At 39.9% G+C, this 17,009-nt stretch overlaps 3 protein-coding genes across 11 annotated transcripts in view; 2 read left to right on the top strand and 1 right to left on the bottom strand.

Annotated features, from left to right (window-relative positions):
- Positions 1–8,545, top strand: KBTBD4 (kelch repeat and BTB domain containing 4). 2 transcript variants are annotated; one of them, XM_058161846.1, is made up of 4 exons: positions 1–159; positions 1,959–2,603; positions 6,389–6,495; positions 7,014–8,545. In XM_058161846.1, the coding sequence occupies exons 1-4, from the start codon at positions 141–143 to the stop codon at positions 7,872–7,874; spliced, it is 1,632 nt and encodes a 543-aa protein (XP_058017829.1). In that variant the 5' UTR covers positions 1–140; the 3' UTR covers positions 7,875–8,545. The 2 variants fall into 2 exon arrangements, with proteins under 2 accessions (XP_058017829.1, XP_058017828.1); XM_058161845.1 differs by lacking the exons at positions 1–159; positions 1,959–2,603 and adding an exon at positions 3,557–3,979 and having other exon boundaries at positions 7,014–8,542.
- Positions 8,522–16,711, bottom strand: PTPMT1 (protein tyrosine phosphatase mitochondrial 1). Its single transcript, XM_058161851.1, is given in 5 exon segments — positions 8,522–8,827; positions 8,829–8,953; positions 12,202–12,393; positions 13,113–13,193; positions 16,238–16,711. Coding segments are annotated over 5 exon segments (741 nt in total). The 5' UTR covers positions 16,511–16,711; the 3' UTR covers positions 8,522–8,757.
- CELF1 (CUGBP Elav-like family member 1) overlaps positions 16,578–17,009 on the top strand; it is a 51,819-nt gene continuing 51,387 nt past the window's right edge. The window contains exon 1 of one of the 8 annotated variants that reach the window (XM_058161830.1): positions 16,578–16,849. In XM_058161830.1, coding sequence (XP_058017813.1) covers positions 16,694–16,849 — 156 coding nt within the window. In that variant the 5' untranslated portion in view covers positions 16,578–16,693. The remainder of the gene's footprint in view (positions 16,850–17,009) is intronic. The other 7 variants (XM_058161831.1, XM_058161832.1, XM_058161833.1 and 4 more) reach the window with 7 other exon arrangements.

Below are 17,009 nucleotides of genomic sequence, written 5' to 3'. Positions count from 1 at the left end.
CCGGAAATGAAAGTCGCGTGCGGCTCGGACCATCACCGAGAGCTGGCTTCCGGGAATGTTCATCTCGAAATCGGGAAGCGCAGCAGCTCCTCCTGTTGTACCTCACGACCGATCCCTCCGTGCAGTCCCGAGACGGCGGAATGAAGGGGGGAATCGCAAGTAAGAGCTGCCGTTGGCCGAAGCCGGGGCGGTTTCTTGCCTGTTGAGGGGGCGGGAAGGTTCGGTAGCCGTCCGCAGGTGGGGCGGTGTTGGGGGGGTGGGTGGGCGCGGCGGGAATTCTGCGAAGTGGCGGCATGTTGGTGCTGTTGTGGAAGACGGCGGTTAGGCAGCCCTGAAGAAAGTTCCGCGAGCCTGGGCTCGATCCAAGCTTTCTGCTCGCTGCTCAGGAGAGAGCGCTCAGCCCAGCATGATTTCATGGCCTTGGTTGTCGTTTGTTTACGTGCTAATACACACAACCACCCCAGAACTAAAGTAGTCGACTCCTGCAATCCTATTAAGCCCACTTTGGAGATCACGAGTTCTTAGGTCTTACTGTGCATCGGATTGGATAGTTTCTAATCCGCCAATACTTTATTATCCTCTTATTCTTTTTTCTTCTTCTTAGAAATAACTTGTTGCTTCATGGTCTACTTCGTACAGTGTAAGGAAAAAAAAGTAATGCTTTAAAAATCTAACTACATATTAGGCTACTGCAAACCAATCATAGCCTCCATAGTTTGAGTACTTAAATGTTTGCTTAACACTTCAAAGCATGAGTGACCCAACCGTGTTTTTAGCCCACAGTGGATATGGCTTGAATATGTTTACAGTTATAATTATTCCTGCATGTATTTGGCAGACTGCAAACTAGCACCTTAAAAACAGAATTTATTTCAAGGCTGTTTAATGTCAGTAGATGTTAGCATATACAATTATGCATAAAACATTCAGCATTCATTGGGCTTGATTTTGTATTGAATTTTATATACAGAAAATGTAACTGATAATCTCTGTGATAGAATTATAATAATAATAATAATAATAATATTTTAATTTGTATACCGCCCTTCTCCTGAAGGACTCAGGGCGGTGAACAGGCAGATAAAATATAAATACACACAATAATTAAAAACATCCCTTAAAAAACTAATTTAAATGCCCAAAATGTTAAAAAACGTATTCCCCCGTAAAATCACAAAATTTTAAAAACCCATCCAATAAAAATAAAAATCAGGCTAGTCCAGCCATACAAAATAAATAAGTTTTAAGTTCGCGGCGAAAGAAACACAAAATTTCCTGCCAATTACATGAACTTACTGAAGACACTTGTCTGAGTATATTTCTCACGAACTCATAAACATTATAGCTAAGTTCTATTTTTTGTTCTGGTATTTGCTTATGTTCTATTTGCTTGTTTTTTTATCTAAACAGAAGTACACACTTTGAAGTATATTAATATACTTCATGTATATGAAGTATATTAAATGTATTTATGAAGTATTAAATGTATTTAATATATAGTTCATAAAATATGATACTTAGTGATTATCTACTACCAAACATAAGGTAAAGGTAAAGGTTCCCCCGCACATGCATGCTAGTCATTTTCCGGCTATAAGGGTGGTGCTCATCTCCGTTTCTAAGCCGAGGAGCCAGCGATGTCCGAAGATGTGGCTGGCATGACTAAATACCAAAGGTGCACGGAGCGCTTTTACCTTCACTACCAAACATACCTGGTGTCTTTTGAGATACATGGTTTATTTTTTGAGATCTTATAAATAAAATGTATTATGTACTGTGTAAAAAATTGATTCCTGCTGCAGTTTTAAGAAATTGCAAAAATCATTATCCAATAATTAACTCTTACACAGTAAGGTACATTTTTCCACTTCCCAAATTCTATTTTAAATAAATTTAACATTAGATTGATTTACTTAAGGCACAAAATACCAGAATTCCCAATGTCTATTGCATTTCAGATTACTGGAGGTCAAATCACAGCAACAACATGGATTCACTGGAAGAGACAGGTGGTTCCTCAACAGGGGATACTGGAAATTCCTCAAATGAGGAAAACTACTTTATGAATTATACCTTCACTGATCGTTCACATTCCAGGCGTGTGGCCCAAGGAATTATGAAGTTGTGCCTTGAAGATGAGCTCTTTGCTGATGTCACCATTTCTGTAGACGGCAAAGAATTCCAACTGCACCGCCTAGTCCTTTCAGCTCAAAGCTGTTTTTTTCGTTCTATGTTCACTTCCAACCTTAAGGAGGCACACAACCGTGTCATTGAGTTACAAGATGTTAGTGAGAGTGTCTTTCAACTTGTGGTAGACTATATTTACCATGGAACTGTGAAATTAAGGGCAGACTATTTGCAGGAGACGTATGAAGCGGCAGATATGTACCAGCTAACTGCTCTTTTTGAGGAGTGTTCTCGTTTCTTGGCTCGAACAGTGCAAGTTAAAAATTGTTTGCAGATTATGTGGTTGGCTGATCAGCATAGCGATGTAGAGCTCTACACAGCAGCCAAACATTGTGCTAAATCATACTTAGCACAGCTTCAGGAAACAGAGGAGTTTCTGCACCTTCCTCTTCGTTTCCTGACAGACATTGTCTCAGGTAAGTCAGTTACTAAGATCTATGATGGTAATGATGGCTTTCCAATTCATTTTAAATATATTTATTACTCTGATTCATGGCCTAATTCAGGTTCAAGCTCTATTTTGGGATAGATAAAAGATTTGTTTAAACTGTCACGTCAATACAGGGTCAGGAGAAATACCTCCACATTGTTTCTCCTGAACTTTTTTCAGCTTTCAATGCAATAAACTGTCTTCTGCAATATTGCTGTGGATGAGACTTGGCAAAATTGATTAGGTTCACACATTGCACACAATCATATTTGAGGGGATACTGCAATATGTGACACTAGTCATTGTGGTTTTGTATAAAGTGTAAACTGGGCAACTGTTTCATCAATAAACTATGATTTTAAAAAATTCAACTTTGCACAACATTTAGACTGTATGTATGGAGATTCTTAAACTTAGAGGTGCATTTTATAATAGATGAGGTAGAATTTTTCTTGAAAAAGTAAACCTTACAGTTTTGACTCTGGCTACTCAGTTTTGACAGCAGAGCTATGAATGGTGTACTAGATAATCGTTTTTGTAAAGAAGACAGATATTGTGTTTATACATTGTCTAATTGCCCTGCAATTGGATAAGTCAAATCCTGTATAGAATTTACTTTAATCCTTTATTGTTCAACAGTTCACTGCTCAGAATGATTAGAGACTAGCATTGAGAATAAAGTCCATTAGAAAAACAAGTATAGTACTCCCTTATTATTTCTAGGTCCAGTTCAAAAGGGTTTTGGCAGAAGCAGATCATCTGGATCTATTTCAGTTGGGTTTTAGGACAGGTTATATTACTGAGATTATGTTGATTATGCTGGAAAGACTGAGAGGTTGGTGGTGTATCTGTCAGAACCCTCCATCTCTCAGTGGCTCTCGGTAACTAGAACCAGGATAAGCATGTACGTGCTATATGCTAGTGATATTTTACAAGAATTCCAACTGCACCGCCTAGTCCTTTCAGCTCAAAGCTGTTTTTTTCGTTCTATGTTCACTTCCAACCTTAAGGAGGCACACAACCGTGTCATTGAGTTACAAGATGTTAGTGAGAGTGTCTTTCAACTTGTGGTAGACTATATTTACCATGGAACTGTGAAATTAAGGGCAGACTATTTGCAGGAGACGTATGAAGCGGCAGATATGTACCAGCTAACTGCTCTTTTTGAGGAGTGTTCTCGTTTCTTGGCTCGAACAGTGCAAGTTAAAAATTGTTTGCAGATTATGTGGTTGGCTGATCAGCATAGCGATGTAGAGCTCTACACAGCAGCCAAACATTGTGCTAAATCATACTTAGCACAGCTTCAGGAAACAGAGGAGTTTCTGCACCTTCCTCTTCGTTTCCTGACAGACATTGTCTCAGGTAAGTCAGTTACTAAGATCTATGATGGTAATGATGGCTTTCCAATTCATTTTAAATATATTTATTACTCTGATTCATGGCCTAATTCAGGTTCAAGCTCTATTTTGGGATAGATAAAAGATTTGTTTAAACTGTCACGTCAATACAGGGTCAGGAGAAATACCTCCACATTGTTTCTCCTGAACTTTTTTCAGCTTTCAATGCAATAAACTGTCTTCTGCAATATTGCTGTGGATGAGACTTGGCAAAATTGATTAGGTTCACACATTGCACACAATCATATTTGAGGGGATACTGCAATATGTGACACTAGTCATTGTGGTTTTGTATAAAGTGTAAACTGGGCAACTGTTTCATCAATAAACTATGATTTTAAAAAATTCAACTTTGCACAACATTTAGACTGTATGTATGGAGATTCTTAAACTTAGAGGTGCATTTTATAATAGATGAGGTAGAATTTTTCTTGAAAAAGTAAACCTTACAGTTTTGACTCTGGCTACTCAGTTTTGACAGCAGAGCTATGAATGGTGTACTAGATAATCGTTTTTGTAAAGAAGACGGATATTGTGTTTATACATTGTCTAATTGCCCTGCAATTGGATAAGTCAAATCCTGTATAGAATTTACTTTAATCCTTTATTGTTCAACAGTTCACTGCTCAGAATGATTAGAGACTAGCATTGAGAATAAAGTCCATTAGAAAAACAAGTATAGTACTCCCTTATTATTTCTAGGTCCAGTTCAAAAGGGTTTTGGCAGAAGCAGATCATCTGGATCTATTTCAGTTGGGTTTTAGGACAGGTTATATTACTGAGATTATGTTGATTATGCTGGAAAGACTGAGAGGTTGGTGGTGTATCTGTCAGAACCCTCCATCTCTCAGTGGCTCTCGGTAACTAGAACCAGGATAAGCATGTACGTGCTATATGCTAGTGATATTTTTACATGAATCCCAATTGTATTTTTAAAACTTTTATTTGTCTGTTTCAGAATGGTGTCTATTCACAGCAGAGTTCTAGTAATGAGATGAATAGCCATATAAATCTGTTTATTAACCAAGTAAAGATGCTGCTATGACATTTATAACCTTATACTATTTAGGGTTCTGTTTAAACCTATCCATACATTAAGATCATTATAGAGGCCTCAATTGTAATCTAAGAAACTGAATTTCAAAGAAAGCTTTTTCTAAAACTATCTGTGAAGATTAGAACTACCTGCTATGTGGGAGGTTCATTTTGCCTTTTCATTGGCTTAAGTAAAATTTTATGTAACTTTCCATGTGTCCTTTTTTGGACATGAATGCTGAACTACATTGTTTTATCTTTGACAGTATCTTACTGTGTAATTCTTTTTAATATTGGTTATTTTTATGATTTTTCTTTTTAATAGAAGAGAGTATGTATAGCTCACTACAAGTGATGAGGAGCACGTTATAGCTCTGTAGAGTTTGGTGCTTGTTTGCAGACATTTCATCATCCAATTAGGTAACATAATTGATGCAAATAAGTGTGAGGTTTGCTCCCTGTTTATATACAGTAGCTTACTATGCCACTTTTAGCAGAGATGTGGGCAAACCCCACAATTATTTACATTGATGTTATTTAGCTGAGTAATGAAATGCCTGCAAAGAAACAACCATGCTCAGAGAGCAAACAAATAATCCATTTTTCTTTTTGTTGTATTTTATTTTTATTAGCTATGTGAAACATCACTATAAACATGACATATAAGCATTTGTAATGAAGTATTATATGCAAAATCTAATAGCAGAGGTATTAGAAGTTTCCAAAAGTATTATAAAGTACATGAAAACTAACTTTACCCTTAATTATGTATAGCTTATTTATATTTTTCCTTATATCTAGACTAGTGATTCTCTTCTTAAACTACAATCTTTTTAATCGTGCTGGCTTTTACAGCCATTGATTTTGTTGTAATTAGATCAGCCAAACAACATAGACTTTTCCACAATAGTCACCTATACTGATGATTAAGAAGCCAAGGCTGGGACTACATCTAACAATGGACCTCATTACAGTAACATTACAATGCATTGCATTGTATTACATTGAAAGTGCATATTCATAATTAATTTATGAACTGCAACAAAAAATATTAAAATCTGAGAATATCTTACTCAAAATAAAAATCTGGTATTTGAACAAGAGTGCAAGAACAAGAGGAAGGTAATGTGCTTCTTTAGGCAGTGTTGAGTCACATTTCCCAGGTGAGTCACACATTAATTGGGTAGTCTTGAAAAATAGAGCACCTTCTTGAGTTTTGTAGGATAGGAATTATAGTATTCAAAGGCAGTTTAAATGGATGGAAAAGGATCTGAGGAGATTACTTGTTCTGGCCATTTTTACTAGAGTGTGTGTTTGGTTTACCTCTGCAATCATTCAGATGGGGTCCCGTGCTCTCAGAATCCTACAGCTGCAATAGACACCTGGATTGGCTTCAATAAAGAAGAGCGGGCAGGTTTCTTAGAGTTACTGCAATCAAGCTTAAAGGTAGAGTCATGTGCTCCCCATATTGTATCTGCCCATCCCATAAGATTTGAGTTCAGACTGTGTCCCCTTCCTTGCTCAGGAATTACTAACTGCAGAAGTGCATTAGATTGTTTTTTTCCCTTCTTTTGGAATAATATTCACTGAAACATCACCATTTCCTTTCAGCTTTTAAATAGTTTGTTCTTCCAAAGAGATTGGAACAGTATGGCTAATCTCTAAAGTATGAAAAATACTTTAATTTTGGTTATGTATTTCCAGTCCTAGACACATGATTTTATTTATTTCTATCCCACCTTTTATTATTTTTACAAATAAGGTGGCAAACATATCCAACACACCTTCTTCTTATTTTCTCCATAGCAACCCTGTGAGGTGAGTTGGGCTGCGAGAGGCCCAAGGTGACCCATCTGGCTTTTATAGCTAAGGCGGAACTTGTACTCGTGGTCTTTTGCTTTCTAGCCTAACCCTTTTGATTAATGTATGCAAGGCTAACAAAAGTTCCCTTTCTTCCTTATTAGGAAATTGGAGAGAATGTTCATATCTATCTGATTGGAAAGGAATCCTCTCGTACACATTCCCTTGCTGTCTCCTTGCACTGTGCTGATGACGACTCCATTAGTGTTAGCGGTCAGAACAGTTTGTGCCATCAGATCACTGCAGCCTGCAAGCACGGCAGTGATCTCTATGTCGTTGGAGGATCCATTCCACGGCGCATGTGGAAATGCAACAACACTACAATAGACTGGGAATGGTGTGCTCCCCTGCCCCGAGACAGGCTTCAACATACTCTGGTTTCTGTACTCAACAAAGATGCAATCTATTCATTGGGCGGCAAAACATTGCAAGACATCCTCTCTAATGCCATCATATACTACAAAGTGAAAGACAATGTGTGGACAGAAACAAGCCAGCTGGAAGTAGCAGTGTCTGGGGCTGCAGGCGTGAATCTCAATGGTGTCATTTACTTGTTGGGTGGTGAAGAGAATGATGCTGATTTTTTTACTAAACCCTCTCGGCTGATTCAGTGCTATGACACTAAAACAGAGAAGTGTTATGTGAAGCCTTATGTGTTACCCTTTGCAGGGTGCATGCATGCTGCTGTGTACAAGGATCTGGTGTTCATAGTAGCACAGGGAGATTCTCTTTTGTGCTATAATCCTCTGCTGGATAGCTTCACTCGGCTCTGCTTGGCAGATGCGTGGAGTTCAGTCCCATCCCCTTGGAAAATTGCCAGTTGCAATGGTAACATTTACATCTTCCGAGACTGTTACAAAAAGGGAGACGCCAGCACTTTCAAACTCAATCCAGCCACCTCTGTGGTATCTGTCACCCGTGGCCTCAAAGTGCTACTTACAAATTTGCAGTTTGTGTTGGCTTGAAAGCCAGGATATTTCAGGGCCTGGACAATGGAAACATGACATTCCGTAGGTCAGAGAGATGCATAGATCTTCATAGCTGTTTTCTTGAGGCTGATCATCGTATTTTAGAGAGGCTTCCTACTTTTCACAAGTATCAACATCTTAGTTGTACACTTATTTTCACTAGCACTTAATTAGTGAATCTGGGTTATGGCTGAATTATTGTTAGCATTGCTTCTCCTACTGGTCAGCTTCTTGCCTCCCAAAGTCAAGGCCTGAACCCATTTCTAGCAGCAGTCCTAAGTAGCCAAACTCTACTAGACTCTACTAAGCCATCTAAAGCTAGGGCACATGCTGTGATTTTTACAATTTTTCAAATATATCTCTCCAATAAGTGATTTCCTATAAAGTCCTTCTAATTATAACTGCAAAAGACAACTTTTGAGGTAGAATTATTTTAAGTACCGGTAATACATATTTGCAATTTCTTGTTTTTCTAGGACAAGAAGGGGTTGCTGTTAATACATTTCCACCTGATATGAATAGCAAAATTACCCTTGTCATCATTGAACTGAATCAATATCCCAATATTAGGTGTCAATCTCACTTATACATACTGTAAGAACTCTGGGTGCAAATCTCAATAAAGGCCTTTACTGGAACAGCACTATGATTTCATAATATTTTATATCTGAGAAAGCATTGTCAAGAAGTCCGAAGCATCTATTCTAAAGTAATCAAACATAGAGACAGTATAAAAGGCAACGCATGCTCACCTGTTGATTGCGAAGCAGGCAGTAATTAAAACTCATATTCTACAAGAATAGAAACACTGACTGATAACTTGCTCCTAAACAATAAATTAGGAACCAGATGTTTTTCAGAGAAGAATCCTGAATATCTTTCAGTGGTTGTCTCTTTGCTTATTCTGTGGTACTTGGTGTTTTGTATCTGTCGGCTTCGGCTGTGACTGCAGGATTTTCATCAGTTACAGCCTTATGAAAATCCTCTAATAACTCCAGCTGTTTATGGCGAACAATGATATGAGGACGAATCTTAGCAATGACTTCAATTGCTTCCTGAGGAGTCCAGTGATGGACCTACAAGAGGCCACAAAATCCAAATGTAATTTTTATTTATTGTTAAACTACAGCAGTATATTCCAGCATTATAACTGGGAAGCGCCTAGGAAGATAAAGTTCTGCGAGACCCTTCCATTTAAGTGAATCCCATTTTTGTCTTTCACATCTTGAACAGTTTATTCTTAATAGGGTTATTTTGCCATTCCATTTTTGACCTGTTCATCAAATAACATTCTTACCTGAATTAAATAAGCAGCAACCATGGTGGCACTGCGACAGCGTCCAGCCTTGCAGTGCACATAGACACTGTTTCCACATTCACGATGTTTCAATACAAAGTTGACACCTTTCTGGAGATTTTCTAGTGAAGGGATTCCAGTCAAGTCCACAGTGCTAAGCCGCATTTGTTCTACACCCATTGCCTCCCATTCCTGTAATTAACCCCAAAATAAGAATTAGATTGAAGGAGAAACTAAGGAAGCTATTGGGTAGATTGCAGGAAAAGATGTTGTATGCTGCCCAGAGTCGCTTTGAGATGGGTGGCCATATACATTTAATTAAATAAACATTCATCTAGAATAACACATGACTGTTTCAACATAATTAAAAGCTCATTGAGGAAGACTTCAAAAAGAGGCTAATAAGGCTGGAACATTAGATGATACTATGAAGTAATAGAGGTAAGTACAGTATTGTAAATTAAGGCAGCAATCGGATCAAGTACCTTAAAAAGCAGAAAGTTTTGGATCAGCGAAAGTACTGTCTCATCCTACATGTGTCACATGGCAATCAACCAGATGAATTGGGAACCTAACAGCAGTGAACATGGGGTCACTGCTGGTCCCAAACATGCTTTTTTAAAGGATGCTGCCTTTCACTGAGAAAGCACTATAAAGCCAGCAAGAGTGTTTAAAGCCATGCATCTAATAGCTGTATATTCCATAGTTAAATGTATTGCATAAATATGTATTTTCTTTAACTGGTATTTTCAATGAATGAGGGTGGACAAAAGAAAAATCTACACCATGCATGATTTTGTACGCTCCTATCGTGCTTTTTAAAGGGGAAAAAAAGGCCCATGGTTTTAATTCTTTGTAGTAAATCTTGTGTAGTGTCAATTTGTTCTTTCGTGCACCTTTTAACCTCGTAACGGTGTATGTAAAATTGAGGGCATCTCCTAGACTTGATTGCATTCAGCACATCAAACTTAATTGGCATGCTTGGATAAATCCTTTTGATTTTCCTATCCCAAATTATTTGTTCCTTACAAATCTCTACCAGAAAAAATAATAATCAAGCCTTGGCTTTTTTGCAAATATGGTTAGGACGTTGCTATGTCAAACATATGTTATGAAACCATATTGTTTCTTCACAAAGAATTGGTACTCTGTACTTGGGTTTGTACTCTGTTAAACTGATTGTTAGTTGCATCCTCTCAGTGATATACTGGTGATGATGAGCAGAACTTACCTCTGGAGTGCAGCATAGGAAGCGAGTCTCATACTCTTCATTCATCGTGAGTACTCCTCGGATATTCTCTTGTTCTATCAACTGCAAGAAGAATCGATTTACAACATGTTCTAAATGTGCTTTAGTTTATATCCAACTTGCATTCTCCATATGTAATGATAACTGTTCTGAGAATTCTTAATTAATCTCTAAACTGACTAGGGAGTTGGCAAGTTGTAGCCAACAATCTGTAAGGTATCGGAGAATATCAGCTCTTTTATTGGTCATGTTCTACAATAAAAAAAATAAGTCAATTTCAGACTCTGGTGACTACATGGATACATCCATGCAGATTTTTTACTATAGTATTGAAGTGGCTTACAATTGATTTTTTCTTGAATTGTTCATTTTTCCAGTTTATTCTACTTGGAATTCCTTAAGTACTTCCTGTCCAAATATTAACCAGGTCCAATCCAACTATGCCCTGATTCCCAGTTCAGATAATTATTACTATTCTCTTAAGACTTCCCTTTCCCTATGGATATAAAAACAAATGAAATAGGCGATAGGTCAGGAAGTCTTCTTTTAAAAGTTTGGGTAGTCCTCAATTTACGACCACAATTAAGGCCAAAATTTATGTTGCTGAGAAATTTATTAAGTGAGTTTTGCCCCATTTTACAACTTTTCTTGCCATGTTTGTTAAATGAATCACTGCAGTTGTTAAATTAGTAACACAGTTGTTAAGTGAACCTAGCTTCCCCATTGACTTTGCTTGTCAGAAGATCACAAAAAGTGACCATATGACCCGGGGGTATTGCAATTGTCATAAATGTGATTCACTTGTCAAGAATCCAAATGTAAATCATATGATCATGGGGATGCTGCAATGGTTGTAAGTGTGAAAAATGGTCACAAGTCACTTTTTTCAATGCCGTTCTAACTTTGAACGGTCATTAAATGAACTGTTGTAACTGAGATGACTAAAATCAGTAAATCTTGTGTAGTGTCAATTTGTTCTTTCGCACCTTTAACCTCGTGAACGGTGTATGTAAAATTGAGGGCATCTCCTAGACTTGATTGCATTCAGCACATCAAACTTAATTGGCATGCTTGGATAAATCCTTTTGATTTTCCTATCCCAAATTATTTGTTCCTTACAAATCTCTACCAGAAAAAATAATAATCAAGCCTTGGCTTTTTTGCAAATATGGTTAGGACGTTGCTATGTCAAACATATGTTATGAAACCATATTGTTTCTTCACAAAGAATTGGTACTCTGTACTTGGGTTTGTACTCTGTTAAACTGATTGTTAGTTGCATCCTCTCAGTGATATACTGGTGATGATGAGCAGAACTTACCTCTGGAGTGCAGCATAGGAAGCGAGTCTCATACTCTTCATTCATCGTGAGTACTCCTCGGATATTCTCTTGTTCTATCAACTGCAAGAAGAATCGATTTACAACATGTTCTAAATGTGCTTTAGTTTATATCCAACTTGCATTCTCCATATGTAATGATAACTGTTCTGAGAATTCTTAATTAATCTCTAAACTGACTAGGGAGTTGGCAAGTTGTAGCCAACAATCTGTAAGGTATCGAGAATATCAGCTCTTTTATTGGGCATGTCCTACAATAAAAAAAATAAGTCAATTTCAGACTCTGGTGACTACATGGATACATCCATGCAGATTTTTTACTATAGTATTGAAGTGGCTTACAATTGATTTTTTCTTGAATTGTTCATTTTCCAGTTTATTCTTAATAGGGTTATTTTGCCATTCCATTTTTGACCTGTTCATCAAATAACATTCTTACCTGAATTAAATAAGCAGCAACCATGGTGGCACTGCGACAGCGTCCAGCCTTGCAGTGCACATAGACACTGTTTCCACATTCACGATGTTTCAATACAAAATTGACACCTTTCTGGAGATTTTCTAGTGAAGGGATTCCAGTCAAGTCCACAGTGCTAAGCCGCATTTGTTCTACACCCATTGCCTCCCATTCCTGTAATTAACCCCAAAATAAGAATTAGATTGAAGGAGAAACTAAGGAAGCTATTGGGTAGATTGCAGGAAAAGATGTTGTATGCTGCCCAGAGTCACTTTGAGATGGGTGGCCATGGCAGGCATGACCATTATGTGTTTGACATGGGCAGGCTCAAGATGCATTTTTTCCCTTTGCATTCAGAAGAGCTATTCCAGACAAAGGGAAATTTACTTTCTGGCATAAATAGTCTCAATTCCATAATGCAGAGACTAAAGACATGTAGAGTCCCCAGCTGCTATGGGGCTTGACTCTTTTGTATAGGAGCAGAGCATAAATGAACTGTTGTAACTGAGATGACTAAAATCAGTAAATCTTGTGTAGTGTCAATTTGTTCTTTCGTGCACCTTTTAACCTCGTAACGGTGTATGTAAAATTGAGGGCATCTCCTAGACTTGATTGCATTCAGCACATCAAACTTAATTGGCATGCTTGGATAAATCCTTTTGATTTTCCTATCCCAAATTATTTGTTCCTTACAAATCTCTACCAGAAAAAATAATAATCAAGCCTTGGCTTTTTTGCAAATATGGTTAGGACGTTGCTATGTCAAACATATGTTATGAAACCATATTGTTTCTTCACAAAGAATTGGTACTCTACTTGGGTTTGTACTCTGTTAAACTGATTGTTAGTTGCATCCTCTCAGTGATATACTGGTGATGATGAGCAGGTCTTACCTCTGGAGTGCAGCATAGGAAGCGAGTCTCATACTCTTCATTCATTGTGAGTACTCCTCGGATATTCTCTTGTTCTATCAACTGCAAGAAGAATCGATTTACAGCATGTTCTAAATGTGCTTTAGTTTATATCCAACTTGCATTCTCCATATGTAATGATAACTGTTCTGAGAATTCTTAATTAATCTCTAAACTGACTAGGGAGTTGGCAAGTTGTAGCCAACAATCTGTAAGGTATCGGAGAATATCAGCTCTTTTATTGGGCATGTTCTACAATAAAAAAAATAAGTCAATTTCAGACTCTGGTGACTACATGGATACATCCATGCAGATTTTTTACTATAGTATTGAAGTGGCTTACAATTGATTTTTTCTTGAATTGTTCATTTTTTCAGTTTATTCTACTTGGAATTCCTTAAGAACTTCCTGTCCAAATATTAACCAGGTCCAATCCAACTATGCCCTGATTCCCAGTTCAGATAACTATTACTATTCTCTTAAGACTTCCCTTTCCCTATGGATATAAAAACAAATGAAATAGGCGATAGGTCAGGAAGTCTTCTTTTAAAAGTTTGGGTAGTCCTCAATTTACGACCACAATTAAGGCCAAAATTTATGTTGCTGAGAAATTTATTAAGTGAGTTTTGCCCCATTTTACAACTTTTCTTGCCATGTTTGTTAAATGAATCACTGCAGTTGTTAAATTAGTAACACAGTTGTTAAGTGAACCTAGCTTCCCCATTGACTTTGCTTGTCAGAAGATCACAAAAAGTGACCATATGACCCGGGGGTATTGCAATTGTCATAAATGTGATTCACTTGTCAAGAATCCAAATGTAAATCATATGATCATGGGGATGCTGCAATGGTTGTAAGTGTGAAAAATGGTCACAAGTCACTTTTTCAGTACTGTGTTGAAGCTTTGAATGGTCCCTAAATGAACTGACGGTTTCTCCAGATGTCTCTAAAAACTGCCTGTCCAACAGTCCAACTTTGTTACTACCTCTGACACAGCCCTAGAGGAGGACTTAATATTAATAATAATTTACAAAATTGATAGACCACCCAATTCTCAATGATCCTGGGTGGCTCACAACAGTAAAAAAAAATGCAATTAAATCAATCACAGGTAAAAGATTAAGATAAAAAAATGACAAATTCAGTGATACAAGGAAGCTCACTCTTTCTCATCAAAGACAGATATTTTTGGCTCTTCTGAACAACAGCCATCCAGATCTTGGAGGTACCTAGTTCTAGTTGGCAGATGCTGCTAAAGACAAGGTGAAGAAGGGGCTGCCTCCTATAGCACTCTGCCAGCCAAAACGGGCTGCGGAAATGGATGTATCTTCTATTTAGAAAATGATTTGAAAAATGATATAGACACCTTGCTGTATTGGGGCCTAATCAGTTTTGACACAACTGTATTTATGACATTATATCAGTAGTTCAAAGCTTAGCATCAGGTTCTCCTTATTTGGATTTAGAAGCTAAGCAGAGTTAAGCCTGGTTAATATTTGGATGGAAATGGGGGGGGGGGAAATAACCCAATCATGGAGGGTACCTAGTTGGTTGGCAGATGTTGCTAAAGAGAAGGTGAAGAAGGTGTTGCCACCTGCAGCACTCTGCTGGCCAAATAGGTCGTGCAGGGTCCCTGCAGGGCTGCCCTCCCTACGGCCTTTTTTGGCTGGCAGAGGCACCTTTGATATTTCCTGGCTGGCCAAAAAAACCCAAGCTGTAGTTTAATACCCCCGCTCTGCACAGCCTAGCCCAAGGTAATGCATTAATATACAGGTAGTCCTTGACTTACGACCACAATTGAGCCCAAAATTTGTGTTCCTGTGTTGAGAAATTTGTTAAGTGAGGCTTGCCCCATTTTACAACCTTTCTTGCCACATTTGTTAGGTGAATCACTGCAGTTCTTAAATTTAGTAACATGGTTGTTAAGTGAATGACTTCCCCATTGGCTTTGCTTGTCAGAAGGTCACAAAAGGGGATCACGTGACCTTGGAACAGTGCAACAGTCATGAATATGAGTCAGCGTCTGAATTTTAATCACATGACCATGGGGATTCCTCAATGGTCATATAAGTGTGAAAAATGGTCCTAAGTCACTTTTTTCAGTACTGTGTTGAAACTTTGAATGGTCCCTAAATGAACTGTTGTAAGTCAGAGACTACCTGTACTGTACAAGAAAAAGCCTTTCAAACCAAATTTGTGACTGAATGCTTGTCACCTTATCTTGGTGTTATAGAGTAGGGGTCCACAACAGCCGGTCTGTGGGCTGGCGCAAACACACTAAGCCCCATGCAGGCAGCATGCAAAAACCATATCCCCCTCCTGGTGTGCAGAAAAACCTCTTTCCACTGAGAGAGATGTTCAAATATAACGGAACTGATTTACTGTCCTTAATCATCTCATCTCAATTTGCTTGTTAATTATGGGGGGGGAGGGGAAAGCCTCACCAAAATCATCCAGGTAGCCCACAAAGAACTAGTTCCTGGTGGCCAAAAGGTTGGAGGCCGTGGTTATAAGAGTAAACCAGTGGCACTCAACCTGTAGCCCATGGACCTCTGGGGGGGAGGGGGGTCGCGATGTCATCACAGCCTCCTCAAAGGTCTTGAAGAAATGTTATGATTTTAACTCTTGAGTTAAGTCTTGGGGGATCCGTGGCCACAAAAGGCATTGAAAGGGGGTCCGTGGCGAAGAAAAGGTCGAGACCCACCGGAGTAAACGATTTTTATATCCCTCCCTCCATTTGCGCCAATTCTCGCCCTTTCCCCACCACCCTACTCGCATCAATCAGGGGCGTCCGCAAAAGTTCTTCCCGTCTTCCAGAAACGAGCCGCCAAATCCCCTCAGAGCAAACCGGGACAGGGCAGCCACGGACGTTTCCGAACTGCAGAAAAGCGCCCCGGCCGGACGATGCGGGCAGCAAAGGACGGCGAAAAAAAAATAATTCCTCAAATATCTTCCAAGGGACCCGGGAAGCTTGCGGGGAAAGGATGCCTCCTTCTTCTCCTCCTCCTCACTTCCCGACCGGCTAAAGGAAGCGACCGAGCAGCCCCGTCGACTGAGTGGCCTCCGCGGGGCAGCCGTGGGATCCCGCAGCCCCTCGTGCTCGTTACCTGGCGGCAGCGTCCCCGCAGCGGAAGGGCCCCCAAGACCACCGCGCGGTCGATGCGGCTGAACCACGGGCGTTGCGAGCCAGGCAGCCGCGCCCGCACCAGCGTGTACAAGAGGGTCGGGTAGTACAAGAGGCGGGCCAACCCGGGGCCCAAAGCGGCGGAGATCACCATGGTCAGATCGGCCAGGCCTTCTTCCCAAGGCCCTCGAGGCTGTCGTGAAGAGTTTTCAGGGAAGGGAGGGGGCGCCGGAGAAGGGACGGCGGGGACGGGCATCTAGGCAGCATCAAGCCGCCAGAGGAGAACTGCGATCGGGCGCCTCGCCTCTGGGAACCAGCTGAGCGCGCTCATTCGTAAAACGGAGGGGAGGGAAGAGAAACACCGCGCTTGCGCGCCTCTCTCTCTCTCTTTTTTTCTCCCCCTTTCCCCCTTTTTGCGCGTCTCTCCAGGAGCGTCTCGATGGTCTCTCCCGGAAGTGCCGCCATCTTGCGAAACCGGCCTGAGGCGGAGGGAGGCGAGCGAGCGAGCGCGGGCGGATCCCCCTGGGGCAGGCGAGGGCGGTGGCCGCCAGGAGGAGCCCGGGAAGGGCAGGAAAGGGACAGCGCGCAACTGACGGTGAGTGCGCTCGTTCTCTGCAACGTTTGGGTGACTTGTCTGGTATCTCTCCGTTTTTTAAAGGACGCTCTCCTTTCTCTTTTAGTCGGGCCTCGCTACTATCGGAACCACTTGGCTCGGCTTTCCCCCTGCCGGGGTGGGAGGTTGGGAGGACTGGGGG

This window comes from Ahaetulla prasina, chromosome 1 (genome assembly GCF_028640845.1).
Source record: "Ahaetulla prasina isolate Xishuangbanna chromosome 1, ASM2864084v1, whole genome shotgun sequence".
NCBI lineage: Eukaryota > Metazoa > Chordata > Lepidosauria > Squamata > Colubridae > Ahaetulla > Ahaetulla prasina.
Note: the sequence above shows the minus strand (reverse complement) of the source record. Positions and strands in the feature narration are given on the sequence as shown.